The 14,968-nt window shown below is 38.7% G+C and overlaps 1 protein-coding gene across 2 annotated transcripts in view; it reads right to left on the bottom strand.

Annotated features, from left to right (window-relative positions):
• PPP2R2B (protein phosphatase 2 regulatory subunit Bbeta) overlaps positions 1-14,407 on the bottom strand; it is a 383,796-nt gene extending 369,389 nt beyond the window's left edge. The window contains exons 1-2 of one of the 2 annotated variants that reach the window (XM_016126548.2): positions 14,154-14,407; positions 13,955-14,032 (exon numbers count right to left, since the gene is read on the bottom strand). In XM_016126548.2, coding sequence (XP_015982034.2) covers positions 13,955-14,032; positions 14,154-14,379 — 304 coding nt within the window. In that variant the 5' untranslated portion in view covers positions 14,380-14,407. The remainder of the gene's footprint in view (positions 1-13,954; positions 14,033-14,153) is intronic. The other variant, XM_016126546.2, reaches the window with a different exon arrangement.
• Positions 14,408-14,968: the final 561 nt, after the last annotated feature.

Here is a 14,968-nt window from a genome sequence, read left to right as displayed (position 1 = left end):
TGTGATATAGGATCTATTATTCTTAGTACATCAAGGCTCAGAATAACCTGCCCAAGAGCATACAACTGGTAATGACAGAGCCAAGATTCAAAGTCAGCTTCCTGACTCCAAAGCCTGCTCTCTGAACCATCACATAGAAACATTAACTCACTTGAGTGTTTATCTATTAAACCATAGGTCTTCCGGTTACTAACACTATCTTTGGAGTGATTCAGGAATCACTGAATCACTTAAGCTCTTTGAATCTCAGTTTCTTCAGCCAAAATCTGGGTATTAAACTATCTCCCTCAGAGTCGGGATAAAGATTAAATTAGCCCTAATACTGAGAGAGCAAACATTTACCGAATGTCAGCTATATTCCATGCTGTGTTGTAAATACTTCATATACAAGCTAATTTCATCCTCACAAGCACTTTCAAAGTAGCTTCTTTTATTGTCCCTATGCTGCAGATGAGAAAATTGAGGCACAGATAGATAAATGCTATACTCAGGGTTGCACAGCTGGGGTGCAAGCCTGGGTGTGCATTTCTAGAACCCGTGTTCCTCACCACTGTGTCCTGCTGCCCCTTCTAAGAAGTAAAATCTTAGAAAGTTCCTGAAAGAATAATAGCCTAACACCTGGAAAGCTGTATTTGCTGAGTGCTGGCTACAGTTTTTTTTTCAATGTTAAATTTATCAAAATTTTAAGAAATTCCAGGTACCGTATCAGGCAAACAGAATAGACATGGCCTCTTTCCTAATGCCTTCATTAGACTTCTGGATCTTTTTCACTGTCAAGCCACCCATGCCCATGAGAAGTTGTGGACTTGTCAGTGGTTTACATGGACTGCTTCAGAGGACACCAAGGGAGCCAGGTGTCATCAGGAGTCAAGTGTGATTAAACTGTGCGTCGGACAAAAGACCACATAGAACACCCTGGAGGGGCTCCTGCCTTCCTTTCTTCCATCTTTATGCACCTATTTGTAGGTAAGACAAAAGTATTTCAGTGTCTAATTGAAAGAAAATAACCAGCTAATACAATGGAGTCTGAAAATTTTATCTAACAGGCATTTGGTGACCAGAGGCCAGGGACAACAGAGTCATGATACTTTTTAACCGGGAAGGATATCGGAGAGCTAATTTAAGCCCATAATGTCACAGAGGGACCTGAGGAGGTGGAGATGTCAAGTGGTGATGTGGACTGGTGAATGGGTAGCTTCGCTTGTGTCCCTTTTCCTTTCTGTACCCCAGTTTCTTCATCTATAAAGTGGGGAGGTTGGAAATGATCTTCTAGTTTCCTTCAAACTCTGATAAGCTATGAATTTAAATGTTCAAATCATACAGTTACCTATTTTCTTATTATTGCATGTGGACAAATAATACTTTTATTAGGAGTCATGAGTGTTCGTGCATTGTTCATATTTGTTGATGCCGAGGCAATTAGCTAGCTATAATTTTCTTCACTTGCTTTGGCATTCTGTTTGTAGAACCTGAGTCTAGAATCCTCTATAGATGCTTTTTGTTCTTTCGAAAGATGAGGCTTGTCTTTGCACCAATATGAACAATCCTTTTAGTAAACGCATGGGTCTGATAAACATCTTAAATTCATTTTGAAACAAATTTCTCAAACTTATCATAGAGTAAACATTAAAAACAAGTAATTATCTGGGTGGTAGGATGACAGGTTATTTTTATTTTCTTGTAATCTGTGTTTTCATCAGCATAACAACTAACACTTACTTAGCATTGACTCTGTGTCACGTTCTGTGCTTTATGTAGATTATTTGTTATTTGCTCACTAGTCTGTGAAGGAGGAACTAGTCCCCTCCCCCATTTAATAGGGGAGGAAATTAAGGTACATCAAAAGAAGGTATGTAACCCATTCAAAGTGATGCCACAAGTGGTGTCGCTGAGCTTCAAACCCAGACTCTCTCTGTTCAGACTTCATGATCTTAAGTCTAGTATGTTAGTGCTTCCTGGTGCCCTCAAGTTACTAAAAGGGATATAGAGTATCACTTTATGTGAAAAGATATACAAATATTTAAAAATACCGGGGCGGGGGTGGTTTGGATAAAGTTTATAAATTACTTTTTCAGTTTTAGTTTCATAAACTGGTTTAGGTTGCTAATAAATAACAAAATTTTTTAAAAACAACTTATTTTCAGCGAACTAAAACACATTTTCTTGGGAACATTTGATGACAAGCTGCACTTTAATCATGCAATAATAAAGAGCAAGAATATAAATTCTGAAGCATGTGTGAATGGTAAATTGTAGAAAATTACCACCAGTTTTCCTTGGAAAATAGGCACTTAATATCGATATTTGGAAATCATTACTGGTTAAATATCATTTGTATAGATCTGAAACACTAAAATTCCCTGGTGCCTTTGATCAGTGATGTAGAAGCAGCAGCTCACACTGAGAAATGGCTTGTGCCATAATTTGGGAAAAGGTTGCTTTAAATTGTAATCAGAAGAAACACTCCTGAAACAATAGGTAGTAATGATTCTTTAAAAATAGCTGACAAAATTATGGAAATATCACGCATAGTAAAGCATGAAATTTAAAAAAAATATATCCCACATTCCCCAAACCACAAGCTAAAAGGACATTGTCACTTCCACGGGTTCCTGAATTTGTGATTTCAACAATGCCTTGAAAATTGATTTCTGGCACTGACTAAAACTAAAATTTTACAAGTTCTAGTCCTCTGCAGAGTGCCAGACCACAGGCAATCTTTTACGATAAGAAGTGAGGTAGGAAAACCTCTAAGTCGGAAGCATAAACAAAACAAACAACAGGAAAATCTGGGTTTAAAGCTGAGGTTTAATTTTCACAATACAGCTCTAAGGAAAGTTATTGAAACTCTCCTTGGAGGTGAAATGCTCTAGGCCTTTGTTTGCGGCTCAAATTGCCAGTCCTCTATTTTACCGTTAGCTCTTAACTTCAGTATCCTTGTGCTTAAACTCATCTAATGGCTTCCCATTGTATCCAGAATAAAACACACATTACTAACTCTGGCTTACAAGCCTCCCCTGACTCTGCCTCTGCTTTTTCTGCACCATCGCCCTTCTCTTACTCATCACTCTGGGCATCCTGGCCTTTCTTCTGGTCATGTTGATATTGCTTCTGCCTCAGGGCCTTTGCACCTACTGTTCCCTGTGTCTAAACACTATTCCGACGAATCTTTTGAACCTGCCTTCTAGTCATTATTTGGGTCTAGACTCAAATGTCACCTCTTTAGAAAAGCCTTCACAGGACAACTGTCTAATGTAGCACTCCCTTTCCCCTTTCCACATTACCTCGTTATATCCTTTATGGCCCACGTTGTCATCTGAAATTTCCTTGTGTCTTTGTGAGCTTGTTTTTTTAATTGTCTGTCTCACCCACCAGAAGGTGAATTCTATAACGCCAGAGACCTTGTCTATTTCAAGTGCTGCTACATTCCCAACACCTAGTTCCCAATGCATATTTACTGAATAAATGAATGGATGAAATTTAATATTCTTACTCCTAGCCACTCTATTATAAAGTTAGCTACACTCTCCTTTTTCTTTTTTAAAAATGCTCTACCTAATAAATTAAAAATAAACATGCTGAAGGAAAAGGCACAACACTTTCTTGAAACCTTGAGCACAAAACCAGGAACCACCCCGCAGTGTCCATATGCTTAATTATTTAATCTCGGCTTTCAAATTCCATTAACAAAAAACACAGGCAATAAGTGGGGTGATGCTGAGCCTGCTTAATTAGCAACATAAAAAGGAAACAAAAGGCAAGTAATCTTCTCACACACCCCAGACTCCAGCTTCAAGGAGGCGAAGGGAAGCTTGGCAATGGGTTTGCCTGAGCCAAATGTTCTACACAGAGCAAACCAGTGAACCTCTTCCTTTTGCCCGGTGGTAGCAACTGAATTGGTTAAGTCACAGCTGCCTCTTCTTCCTGTAGCGGACACTGTTGTTGGACCACCTAAAGTTGTACCCTATTCCTTGCTTGAAAGCCCAGATTTTTATTGTGGAATCTTCTACGCAGGGATGGCGATCCTTTGCCAAACTCAAATGCAAGCCTAGTTTGTGTAAGCCAGTTCAGCTAATCCCATTTTCTCTAGTGTTGGTTTAGAAGTGGGCATATGACCCAGGCTGAGACCAAGAGGACATCTAAAGAAACTGGCTGGTGATATCTGAGGGAAAAAGGGTTTTTGTTTTTGTTTTTGTTTTTAATCCCAGTGTTTTTTGACTGGGTTTTGTTGTGTCTGAATGTGATACACAGAATGGCTGTAGTTGTCTTGGGACAACACTGAGATTCCAAGGACAGCAAGGCAGGAAAATGGAGAGAATCTGAGTCCTCCATGCTCCTCTTCACCCAGGAAATTAATCAGCTTGCAGGGGACTCCCTGTCTCAGACATATTATGAGAAAAACTGGGTTAGTGCAATAACTGCTTAACCAGGCTCCTTGCTTCTGACCTTGACCTACTGCTAGAAAGTGTTTTATAACCAGTGGCTCTCTGCCTTGTTCAGGCAGAAGTCCAGCTCTTTACAATGGTCTATAAGGCTCCTGCTTGCATCCTGCAGACAAAGAGATGATGGCTCACAATTTCGCCCTTTTCTCACTTAACTAAAGCCACACTGGCCTTACTTCTAGTACTTGAACATCCCACATAAGCTTCTGCCTCAGGGCATTCGCACTAGTTGTTACCTCTACCTGGACTCTTTCCCAGATAACCTACGTGACTTGGCCTCTTGCCTTTTTCATATCATTGTTCAGATGTCATTTTTTGCATGAAGTCTTGACCATCCTATTTAAGAGAATACCCACATTCCTGCATCCCCATTGCTTTATTTTCCTTTGTTGCAGTTACAACCTTATATTTTATATTCTACTAATTTATTTTGTCTATTGCCTATCTCCCCTGCCACTGAATCTCCAATACCTAGAATGCCTAGCACGCAGCAGATACTCAGCAGATATTTGTGGTACCAAGGAAGGGACAATAATTCTTTCACTGTTCCACATATTTTGAGATGAATTTTTCTGTTGAAGCTGAAAGCATCTTGAGTGATGGATTTCCCTTGAGCTGTCCTGTGACCAGTGCATTTTCAAGACGGTCAACCATGTTTTAAATTCATAGTCAGTGCCTCTAGAACAGAGCACTCTCCACCCCAAAGCCATCAATCCATGTCATGTAGTAGAAGATCAGCAGTAGAAAAATCACTGGTATAGGATTCAAAGTTTGCTTTCTGGTCTCAATGAGACCTTGGGCAATTTAAAATTTATTGCTCTCTGCTTTAATCTCATCTCTACAAGGAATACTCGATCTAGTATCTGTAATATCTAAACTATCTCTTTTGTATCTGTAATATTTGGTTATAAAATCTACTCTGGTTATCATGAGGGTTATAGGATATAAAATAACCCGTACATGTTCAAAGCAGACAAGTGCTATGTACATTTGTAACAGATTTTTTTTGAATGAGCTATTTTGTTCTCCTGAAAACATTTATTATTGTTGTATTGATGATAACAATGTATTTTTTTAATTTGTTGTCATTTATTACTTACTGAAGACTACATTCATTCAATAAATATTCACTGAGCCCTTACTCTGTGCCAGATTACTTTTGAGGAGTGCTCTACCATCGTGGTTAAAAACACAAACTCTGAGGTCAGACAGACATGTGACTGCGGTAAGCTGCTAAACTTTCTGAGCCTCAAATTCCTTCACTGTAAAATGAGGTTAAATTGCCTCATATCTTACCATTGTGGCAAAGATGAAATGGAATGATACGCTGAAAATCATTGTTATAGAATCTGGTCCAATGAAGTCTGATTAAATAGAATTATTATCATTATTATTATTATTATTCCTCTACCATGGCCAGGTACTGCGTAGTTCTTTCAAAGATCTTATTCACAATGCCTCTCATTATCATCTTAAGATAGTCCAGGGAAGATGAGTGATTTGGCCAAAAGGACTGTTTAATCCTAAATAAAACTTGGGTCTGTCGCCTAAAAAGCCTAACTCCTGCTCTTTCCTTAGGTCTCAGATTGGCCTCCAGTTACTCTAGCAGGCCTTCTCTGCTCATTCCCGTATGCCGCTGTGCATTGTGTTGAGTGAGTGACTTTTTTTCTAGCTCTTCCATAGGATTGTAACTGACAACCACTTGTCGATAACCCTCAGGAACATGTAAGTGCTTCCAGCCTGGGGCCTGGCACATAGTAGTTGCTCCATAAATATTTGCTGATTAAACATATTTAAAATGATAGACAGCCATGGAGCTTTTTCTCTTTCTTGGCTGGAAATGTTTCATTACCTAATGCTTACAAAGCGAACAGGATGTTTGAGTTCGGTGTTGTACACAGAACCTGTTTCCCTTCCCCCACAAACCCCTGCAAGTTTCTTGCGAGTCCACTTCTTGCCAGGCCATCTTCAGAGGACAACAAGCCCGCAGCTCCCTCACATCAAGACATCCTCCATCGTAGCTGAGAAAAACGCTTTCATCTTGTGGCAACTTGTTCGTAATCAGACCAATTTTGCTTCTAACAGATTGGAGCCCTGTACAAAGTAAAGTTGCTTAGAAAATCCCTTTGAAAACTACTGGATGCAAAGAGGAGATTTCGAGCTTCCTTTTGACATACAAAGAGAGAAAAGCTTTTCACTCACTCCCTTCAGCTCCTGGGGCAGAGAACTGGGCTGCACAGTAACTTGTGCTTATTGGCATTCTGGTTTCCTATAAAAGCACTCAAAATATGCTCAGATGTTCTATCTGTTCTGCTCTCATAATAGCCTTCTGATATGAGGAAAGAATAGAATTTCTTAGTGTGTCTCTTGGATCAAAACTGTGTTAGAATTATTTGAGATGTTTGTGAAATTAGCAAGCTCATTGATTCCATCCTAGACCTTCTGAGTCAGACTCTCTAGGGGTAGGACCTAGGAACATGCATTTTAGCATCCTCTTCAGGTGATTTATATGCACAATAAGGTTTGAAAACCACCTGGCAACCTAAGACAACTAACTGATGGGCTGAATCCAGTTTAAAAGCTAGGGATAACTCGACTTCAAATTAGTGCCTGTGTTGGTGGCTTTAGGTCATTGATCCAGAAAGCTTCTGTTCAAAGACAAGAGTTCTTTTTCCTAAAACTGGAATTCTTATCGTAGTCACCATTGCATCCTGTATCCCAGAAGAGGGAGGCAAGCTAGGCTCTATTTTATACCCTCGTGGCTAAGATCTGTGGGTAAAGTCACAATCGCTCTGTGCCATTTATGTTACATAAACACCTAAGAAAGTTTGTCAGGTGTAACTTCTTTCTGTAAAACGAGAAGGTCACTGTCTTTGTACTTCTTTGAGAAACCCAACCGTATTTTTCTGTTTTGGTGAAAGGAAAAAGTCATAATCACTGAAGGAAAACTGAAAAATCATTTCTATTGTCCTCAAGTTTCTCAAACCTCAGTACAAATATCAAACTTACAAATGTTTTAGGTAGAAGTCTTTTCTTTGCTAGGAAGTCACTCGCAAATCATCAGCTTTTAGTTCAGGGTATATGGAATGCACCTCGCATTGGCAAACAAATTGATATTTTTCTCTCATTAGAAAACTGAATCAATAGGATGCCTTGTGCTTCCCTCTACATGAGTCATCTTTTCAGCGGGAGTGGAAGAAAAGAAGGCCATGCTCATGGATGAAAACAGAGTAAATGTCACTGTTATTTCCCACAAATAGGATGAGATAAACTCTATTGACAGATATTAAAGGACTGCACAATGAGGAATGAACAGAGTATCCTATAATTGTAATATCAGGGGGAAAAAAAAAGACCATATGTTATAGTTGAAGAAAAAAAAAAAAAACAGCAATCCCATCGGGTAAGTCTGACTCCTTCTTGCACACAGAATCATACACCAAATCCGAAGACATGGTCTGATGTCCAGAGGGGGCAATTTCCAGCATGTGAAGCGCTCCTATGATGACACTGTATAACACTTCGTGAGATGAAATCATGTATTAAGTGAAACATGCAGGCCACGCAAGTCAAACACAAAAATTGCGCATGGCAAACCTTTCCATGTGTGTCTCCTGAGAACTAAACCACAGCAAAATGATGAAAGCTTTGGGCCATTGACAAGTGGTTTGTTGACTGCAAGTCAGTGTGGTTTGCGATGATTTATGCCATCCCATCCAGGTTACTGGTTCCAAATGCTACCTATGTGCTGGTGCCCCCCGAATTTCTATCTCCATCTTGTATTCTCTCTCTGAAGAGCCACGCTCATACACAACTTCCTCCTTGGCATCTACACTTGAGTGTCTTATAATAGTTTCACCATTAATATGCTCAGAATAAAGCTTATGATTTTTCTCCCAGAAGGAGTTGGAGACAGACGACCCCAAAATATGCTGCTGTGGTATATTGATTATTTAGAGCTGAAGGCCCTTGTAAAACGGCGCATGTAGTGAGAGGCTTTCTCTGCGTTCCTCTTGTCCGCCTAAAGACAGATCCTCCAGAAGGAATCCAGTCATCAAAAATTCTCTCCAGGAGTTTTATCAACCAGGGAAGACTGATTTTTCTCACAGAAGAGGAGACTAGAGGTAGACACCACACCCAGACAAACTTTGTCATAAACAATCATAACTCCCATCTATTTTTCTAAAGGTCCATTCGTCTTCCCTTAAAAATCATTTACTCTCCTCTGAGAACTCTACAACCCTGATCCCCTTCCCCTGTTAAGAAGGTATGAAAGCTCTCGACTCTCACTGCCTTTTCGAGTATTCACATTGCCCCCCGCCCACCCCGTGTGAAGCCTCCATGTATGTAATATTAAAAATAATAAATTTTTATACATCTTTTGTTCTGTTAATCTGTCTGTTTTTAGTTTATCTCATGGACACAGCTATCAAATCTAGGAGGGCAGAGGAAATAATGTCTTGCCTGCTCTATATCTCTAAATATAGCCCAAAAAGCACCCAATTGTTCAAGGCCAAAAGCTGGAAGTTGTCTTAGTTCCTTTACCTCTCTGCTAAAATCCAGTCTATTATCTCCAAAATATGTCTGGAGTCTCTGCCTTTCTCATCATCTTCACCTTTTCCACTCGAATAAAGCCACGTTACCCCTCATCAGAATTCCAGTAAGTTATTTTAATGGTATACATTTCATCTTTAAATTCTTTCAATGGCATGGAGTTCCATGATTCTCAAAATAAAACCTGGATCCTGTAAAGTGACCTAAAATGTCCTGCCAGATCTAGACCTTTCCTACCTCTCTGCCTCCCTTCAGAGCACACAGCTCCCTCTCACCCAGCTCCAGCCATACTGGGCTCTCAAAGCTTTGAAAATATCACTCTTGCTCTTGGTGCTGGGCTTGCATGCACAGTGCTTATTTTATTACTATCTACAATGACCAACGCATGATTATTTCAACGCTCTCATTCCCATCCTTCAGGCATTGGCTCAGGTGCTACCTCCTTAGAGAAGCCTTCACTGGTGCCCATATGAAGTGACCCCTCTAAGAACTCCTTCATGCCACACTGTTTATGTCTTCCTTAGAGTTCATCAAAGCATAAATGACCTTCTATTTTTCTACTTTTTATTGGCCAAGTTTCTCATTAAAATTTTTTTACTTGCATATCAAAGAAAAGGAGTATCAATTAAATAATGCTATAAATATAATTTTTAAATGCTTTAAATGGAAGAGTCTGGAAATGGGCATTATTATATAGTGACAGTGGATATGTAAGTCATTAATTTCTCTAAAAGACCATTGATATTTTAAATATTAAAAAATCTTAAAATACATGCTTGTATGAAACTTAACCAAGGAATTCTGTTTTTGAGAGTATATCCCATTGATATAATCATAGTGACTAACCATAACTACAGAACATTTTCTATGTGCTGTGTTGTTTAAATGTCTGTCTAATTATATTCTTACGGCAATCTTTCAAGGTAGAATTTGTTGTTCAGATTTTACATATCAAGAAATATGATCATGAAACATTTGAAGTAACTTATCTATGCCAGTAAGTGAGACCAAATTTTGACCTAGGCTTTTTATTGTAAAACATATGCTCTTAATCACTGTACCACATAGTTTTGTCTGGATAAATAGAAAGTAGCTATTTACGATGTTATATATCTTGAAAAATTGAGTAAATAAATTAGGGTACCTGCCGTTCAAAATATGAAATATGATCATTATATATTGTTAGGCAAAAAACATCTATTTACAAAATAGTATTTCTAGGATGACTCTATTTCAGTAAAACGAACAAACAAAAATCATGATTTTGTTCATTATAAACTAACCAGTCCCTTTCACTGTCCATTACATAGTACATTTGTTGACTTAATTGATAAAAAGATACTACGAACTTTTATCACTGTCGATCTGTGAGTGGTGGAGTTATGAATGAATTTATTTCTAATTTTTTTGTTTAGTTATATTTAAATTTTTTACTCTGAGAACATTGTTTTAGTAATCAGAAAAAAAGAATAAATGTTATATTTTTAAAAATCATGTAGGTTCTATCTTAAATGCCTTCTTCCCATTAAGTCCGTTGTTGTCGCCCAAATATATGAGATTTCTACCTCTTCTGTATTCAAAACTCTTTAGTCTCTAGTCAAGAACTTTGTCTTCACCTTGTCTTGCCCTGTAATATATTTATTGATGTAATGTCTCATTCTTATGTCACAATTCCTGTCTCTTATTAAATAGTACATTCCTTGAGAGCTTGGATTATATTTTATTTATCTTTATAATTCTTTCACTTTATGGGGAAGTGCCTTGGATCTAATAAGCACTCATTAAATGTTTATCGCTGAATTCATAGTATCATTTATTTAATATCCTATTGAATAATTTGGAAAGTGAAAAATTCTAGCCTACCAGATGATACACAAGACATTTATTTAAGAAAAATTAGCAGTCGGTACCATGCTAAGCTGCGTCGGAACCTGAAGCGAAAGGAAAAATAAATCAGCAATACTGATCCTGTGTTTATTGAACATTTTGATATTTTGTTCATCATGGATTCTTTGCATTAATTTTGATTTTCAGAAAATATCGCTTTAAAATATATTTATCTTTATTTTTGTCACTTCATCTAGTCTCAGCTCTGCCTTTATAATAATAGCAAATAATGCCATTTGAGTGTCTTATAACAATCTCAGCGGTCCCCAACCTTTTTGGCACCAGGGACAAACGAGTGCTCCTATGAGCATCTAATGCCTGATGATCTGAGGTGGAGCTGAGGCGGTGATGCTAATGCTGGGGAGCGGCTGCAAATACAGGTGAAGCATTGCAACTTGCCTGCCATTCACCTCCTGCTGGGAGGCCCGGCTCCTCACACGTACTGGTTCCAGTTCTTGGCCCATGGATTGGGGACCCCTGACCTAGATACTATGTGTGTGTGTATTTTTAATTTACCTAGCTCTTATAGCCATCCTAATAGATACCTATATTATCACCACCATTTTGCAGACAAGGACATTTAGGCACAGAGACATTAAATGACTTGGCCAAGGTCACCAGCTGAAAAGTGGTAGATATGAAATGAAAAAGTCACTTGTAGAAAAAAAATGAAAGGGAAAATTAAATAATTTCAATTGAATGTGATCAGCATAGAAAACAAACTTGGGTAGAACCTGATTTTTTTTTAAGGACCTTGATTTTTATCAAGTGAAAGTCATTCAATAATTGACTCAAATATTCCACTACCCTTGAGACAGTATGAGTGCAGATTATATGACATCAAAAATATGTTTGCTAAGGAACCTAGATGCCACTGGCAGTATGTTGGTGTCTAACCTGATTATCTTCTCAGAAAGCATTTCTACCTTTATTCATCACTTTGATATGATTTTTCCAAAGTCAGGCTTGATTATTATTCTGACTCTGACTCTATGAATCGATTAACAGTTAGTTTAAGCAGGCTACTTATTAAATTATGTTCAGTAAACATTTAAAACTATCCTGAGTTCACTTATATTCATAATGATCATCTAATAGAATGTGAGAAAAATGCAGATTCCTGGGCCTCGTTCCAAACAGGTAAGTGAGATTCTATCTTCAAAACACTGTTTAAAGAGGTGGGGCTTTGGAATCCTATAGACAAGCATTGAAACCTAGCTCACCATTCATTAGCTATGAAGACTCTGGCAAAGAACTTAGTCTTCTCCTTGGTGTTTAGCTTCAATGTCCTCATAGGTAAAGCGGGAATAAATATATCTATTTCTCATCAGATTTTTGTGAGAATTAAATTAGCATGAGGGTCTAATTATAATGATATTTATAATAGCTTACAAATACTTATGAAGTGTCAAGCACTGTGGTAAATGCTGTTCCTACATTACCTTTTAACATGTCTTAAGCACTTAGTAGAGTGCTCGCCACATGGTAATTTCTCAGTTGATAAGACCTCTTGTTTGAGTAGAAACTCAGAACCTTTGTAATTGGTAGGAGCCAAACACAAAGACAATAACCGATAACCTGCAACAAATCTCTAATCTGGTGTCCCCCAAAGCCAGTCCACTGCATCAGAATCATCTGGATAGCTCCCTGGTCTTCGAACCTCTAACTCAGTAGCCCTTGGGAGACCTGAAAATTCTATTGCTTAAAAAGTATGAGTCATTTTTAATTGTGGCCAAGATTGAAAACAACTGATTAACTTGAGCTTCAGTTTTTCTCAAGATTCATGAGGTTAGAGATAAGCCATTTTTTTTCCTCTTTTCCATCTCTAATGCCTAGGACAGTGCTGCCATATAGAAGACACTCGCAAATATTTTTGATTAGAAGAGCATAAAATGGGCCTAATAAAGCCTGTTATTTCTCCTTTGTAGGGGCTTTATAAGGACCATTTTTAAAGCTCCATTTGATAGTATATCTGAAAAATGGAAGATGCCATCCAAAAATATAATTTTATAGATTTAATCATTAACTTATTTTGGTGTGCTTTCTCCCACTCTTTAGGCATAAATCATTTTGTTTTGGGGTATCCACCATTATACTCAGCGTCTAAAAATGAATTACATCAAGATTACAGATAAAACGTCTCCTACGAATTACTCAAAATAACTTTCATTCGAATTATTTTACTCAGAACTAAGATGCTGTGGAATGACCCCAAAGTTTACATGCATTTATGCCTCTGATTTTCATACTAAAGTTCAACTCTGTCAACTGTTCACTTCCTCATTCATTAAAATTAGTTTTAGACCTGTGCTGTACCACATCTGGTACCTACACCTACCACCGAAGCAGTGAAAGCTTCTGGAGACGACCTTTACTGCATTCTGCTAGAACAGCTAAACCATAATTTAAAACACCCAGAAGTGCTATTCTAGTTCCTTCCAATTGCCTATCATTCAGCTCTTTTGAAATGCAGACATTCTTTGGGAGAGTTATGGAGGTCTCCAAGCTCAGGTTCGTAAGGGAAGAAAATGAAGAGAATTAAAAACAAGTTCTTCAGGAGGAGGAAAAACGAATGCATTATTCCAGGAAAAGGGCCCTGGAACAAGAAAATCTCTTGAGAGCTAGAAAGGCAATTATATGCTGATATTGGGACCCAAAGTACCAAAAGTTATATGACTAGGCTTGACTTCTGCATTCCCCTGTGTGCTTCATGTGCAGTAGTAAGTGATGCTCAACACAGAGTAGGAGGAGGAACTTAACCTCTGTCTGACGTCTTGAAATGTTTGGACTCAAAATTCTGTAGAGCTGGAGACCATCCTGAAATAAGACTTGCCTAGTTTAGCCTCTCTCTGAAAACCGATTGTACCAAAAGTTTATTTTAGTGGAAATAAAATCGACTTCAACAGTAAAAAGGGGTAGAAAGAAATGAGTCAAGCCATTGCTAGCACTGAATGCTATCATGGGATGTGTGGGGACTTACATTCATGGACACGAAGATGAAAGTTTTCAAATCTGGAACCAGCACAAACCCCCAAGGAGGCAAGAAAAGGGGTGAGGGAGTTGTCTCCTACCTTCTGTGGCTCCAATCTCGATAGTGCCTTTCACTTGGCTGAAGCACCATAGTGTGTCCTGGGTGAGCGCCCCGACTCCTGAAAGTGACACAAGGAGACTCTTCAGATCGGGTTAAGAGTTCCCCACTGCTCTTAAAAGGCCAAGAAGAAGAGAAATATGCAGAGCAATCCATGCCTTTCTAGTGGGAGGTGTGCATACCAGGTATCATCTTGTCACAGAGGAGACCTGAACGAGGCCTGGGAGAATGGCCGGTCTGCAAGTACCGCGTTCTGCTATGAATCACGGCTCTGTCTCCTCCATCTGACCACGCCAGGACTAGTCTGAGCTGGAGCAATTGGAGTTTGTCCCTTCTCAGCCCCTGGCAGCATCCTAGAGCAGTTACAACTGGCCTGCAGTCACACCCCGTGTGACTGCCCCTTTTCATGAGAATACTAATGCTTTTGATTGTTTTCCTTCTGCAGTGGTGGGGAGGAGAAAGAGGCAGTTCCTCAGAAGGGTGAGAGAAAAAGAAAGGCAACATTTTTTTTTTTTTTTTTTTAAAGAGTGGTTTCACGGCTTGCATGGCTGAACAGCCAGGAAGGGGTCAGATACTCAGAGAACTTCCATCTCTCTTGTTCACATCTTGACCAGATGCCAAAATCAGAGCTGACTGGAGAGTAGAGGCAAACAAACGAAGGTTAGAGATGGGGGTGGGGCAGCTAAGACAGAGTTGGGGAGTCAGTTGCTGACAAATGGGGCTTATTTTATTCCATTGGGATTTCTGTTTCAAATGTGAATTGGATCTTTAGTAGGGTGAAAATTTCTGGCTTATTATGACTTCTACTTTCTACAAATATATGTAACCAATACTAATATATATGCTAATACATTTATAATATGTGTATTTAAGTCAAAAAGGTCCTTTTCTGAACGTTTCTGCATGACACTGGTGCCAGTTTGCTTCTCGACAGCACGGCTGTTCTCTTTTCTACAATATTGCAGAGTCAAATTTCGAGAGAGTGAATGAATTTAAG

The sequence above is a fragment of the Rousettus aegyptiacus genome, unplaced genomic scaffold (genome assembly GCF_014176215.1).
Source record: "Rousettus aegyptiacus isolate mRouAeg1 unplaced genomic scaffold, mRouAeg1.p scaffold_m13_p_7, whole genome shotgun sequence".
In the NCBI taxonomy this organism is placed as follows: domain Eukaryota; kingdom Metazoa; phylum Chordata; class Mammalia; order Chiroptera; family Pteropodidae; genus Rousettus; species Rousettus aegyptiacus.
Note: the sequence above shows the minus strand (reverse complement) of the source record. Positions and strands in the feature narration are given on the sequence as shown.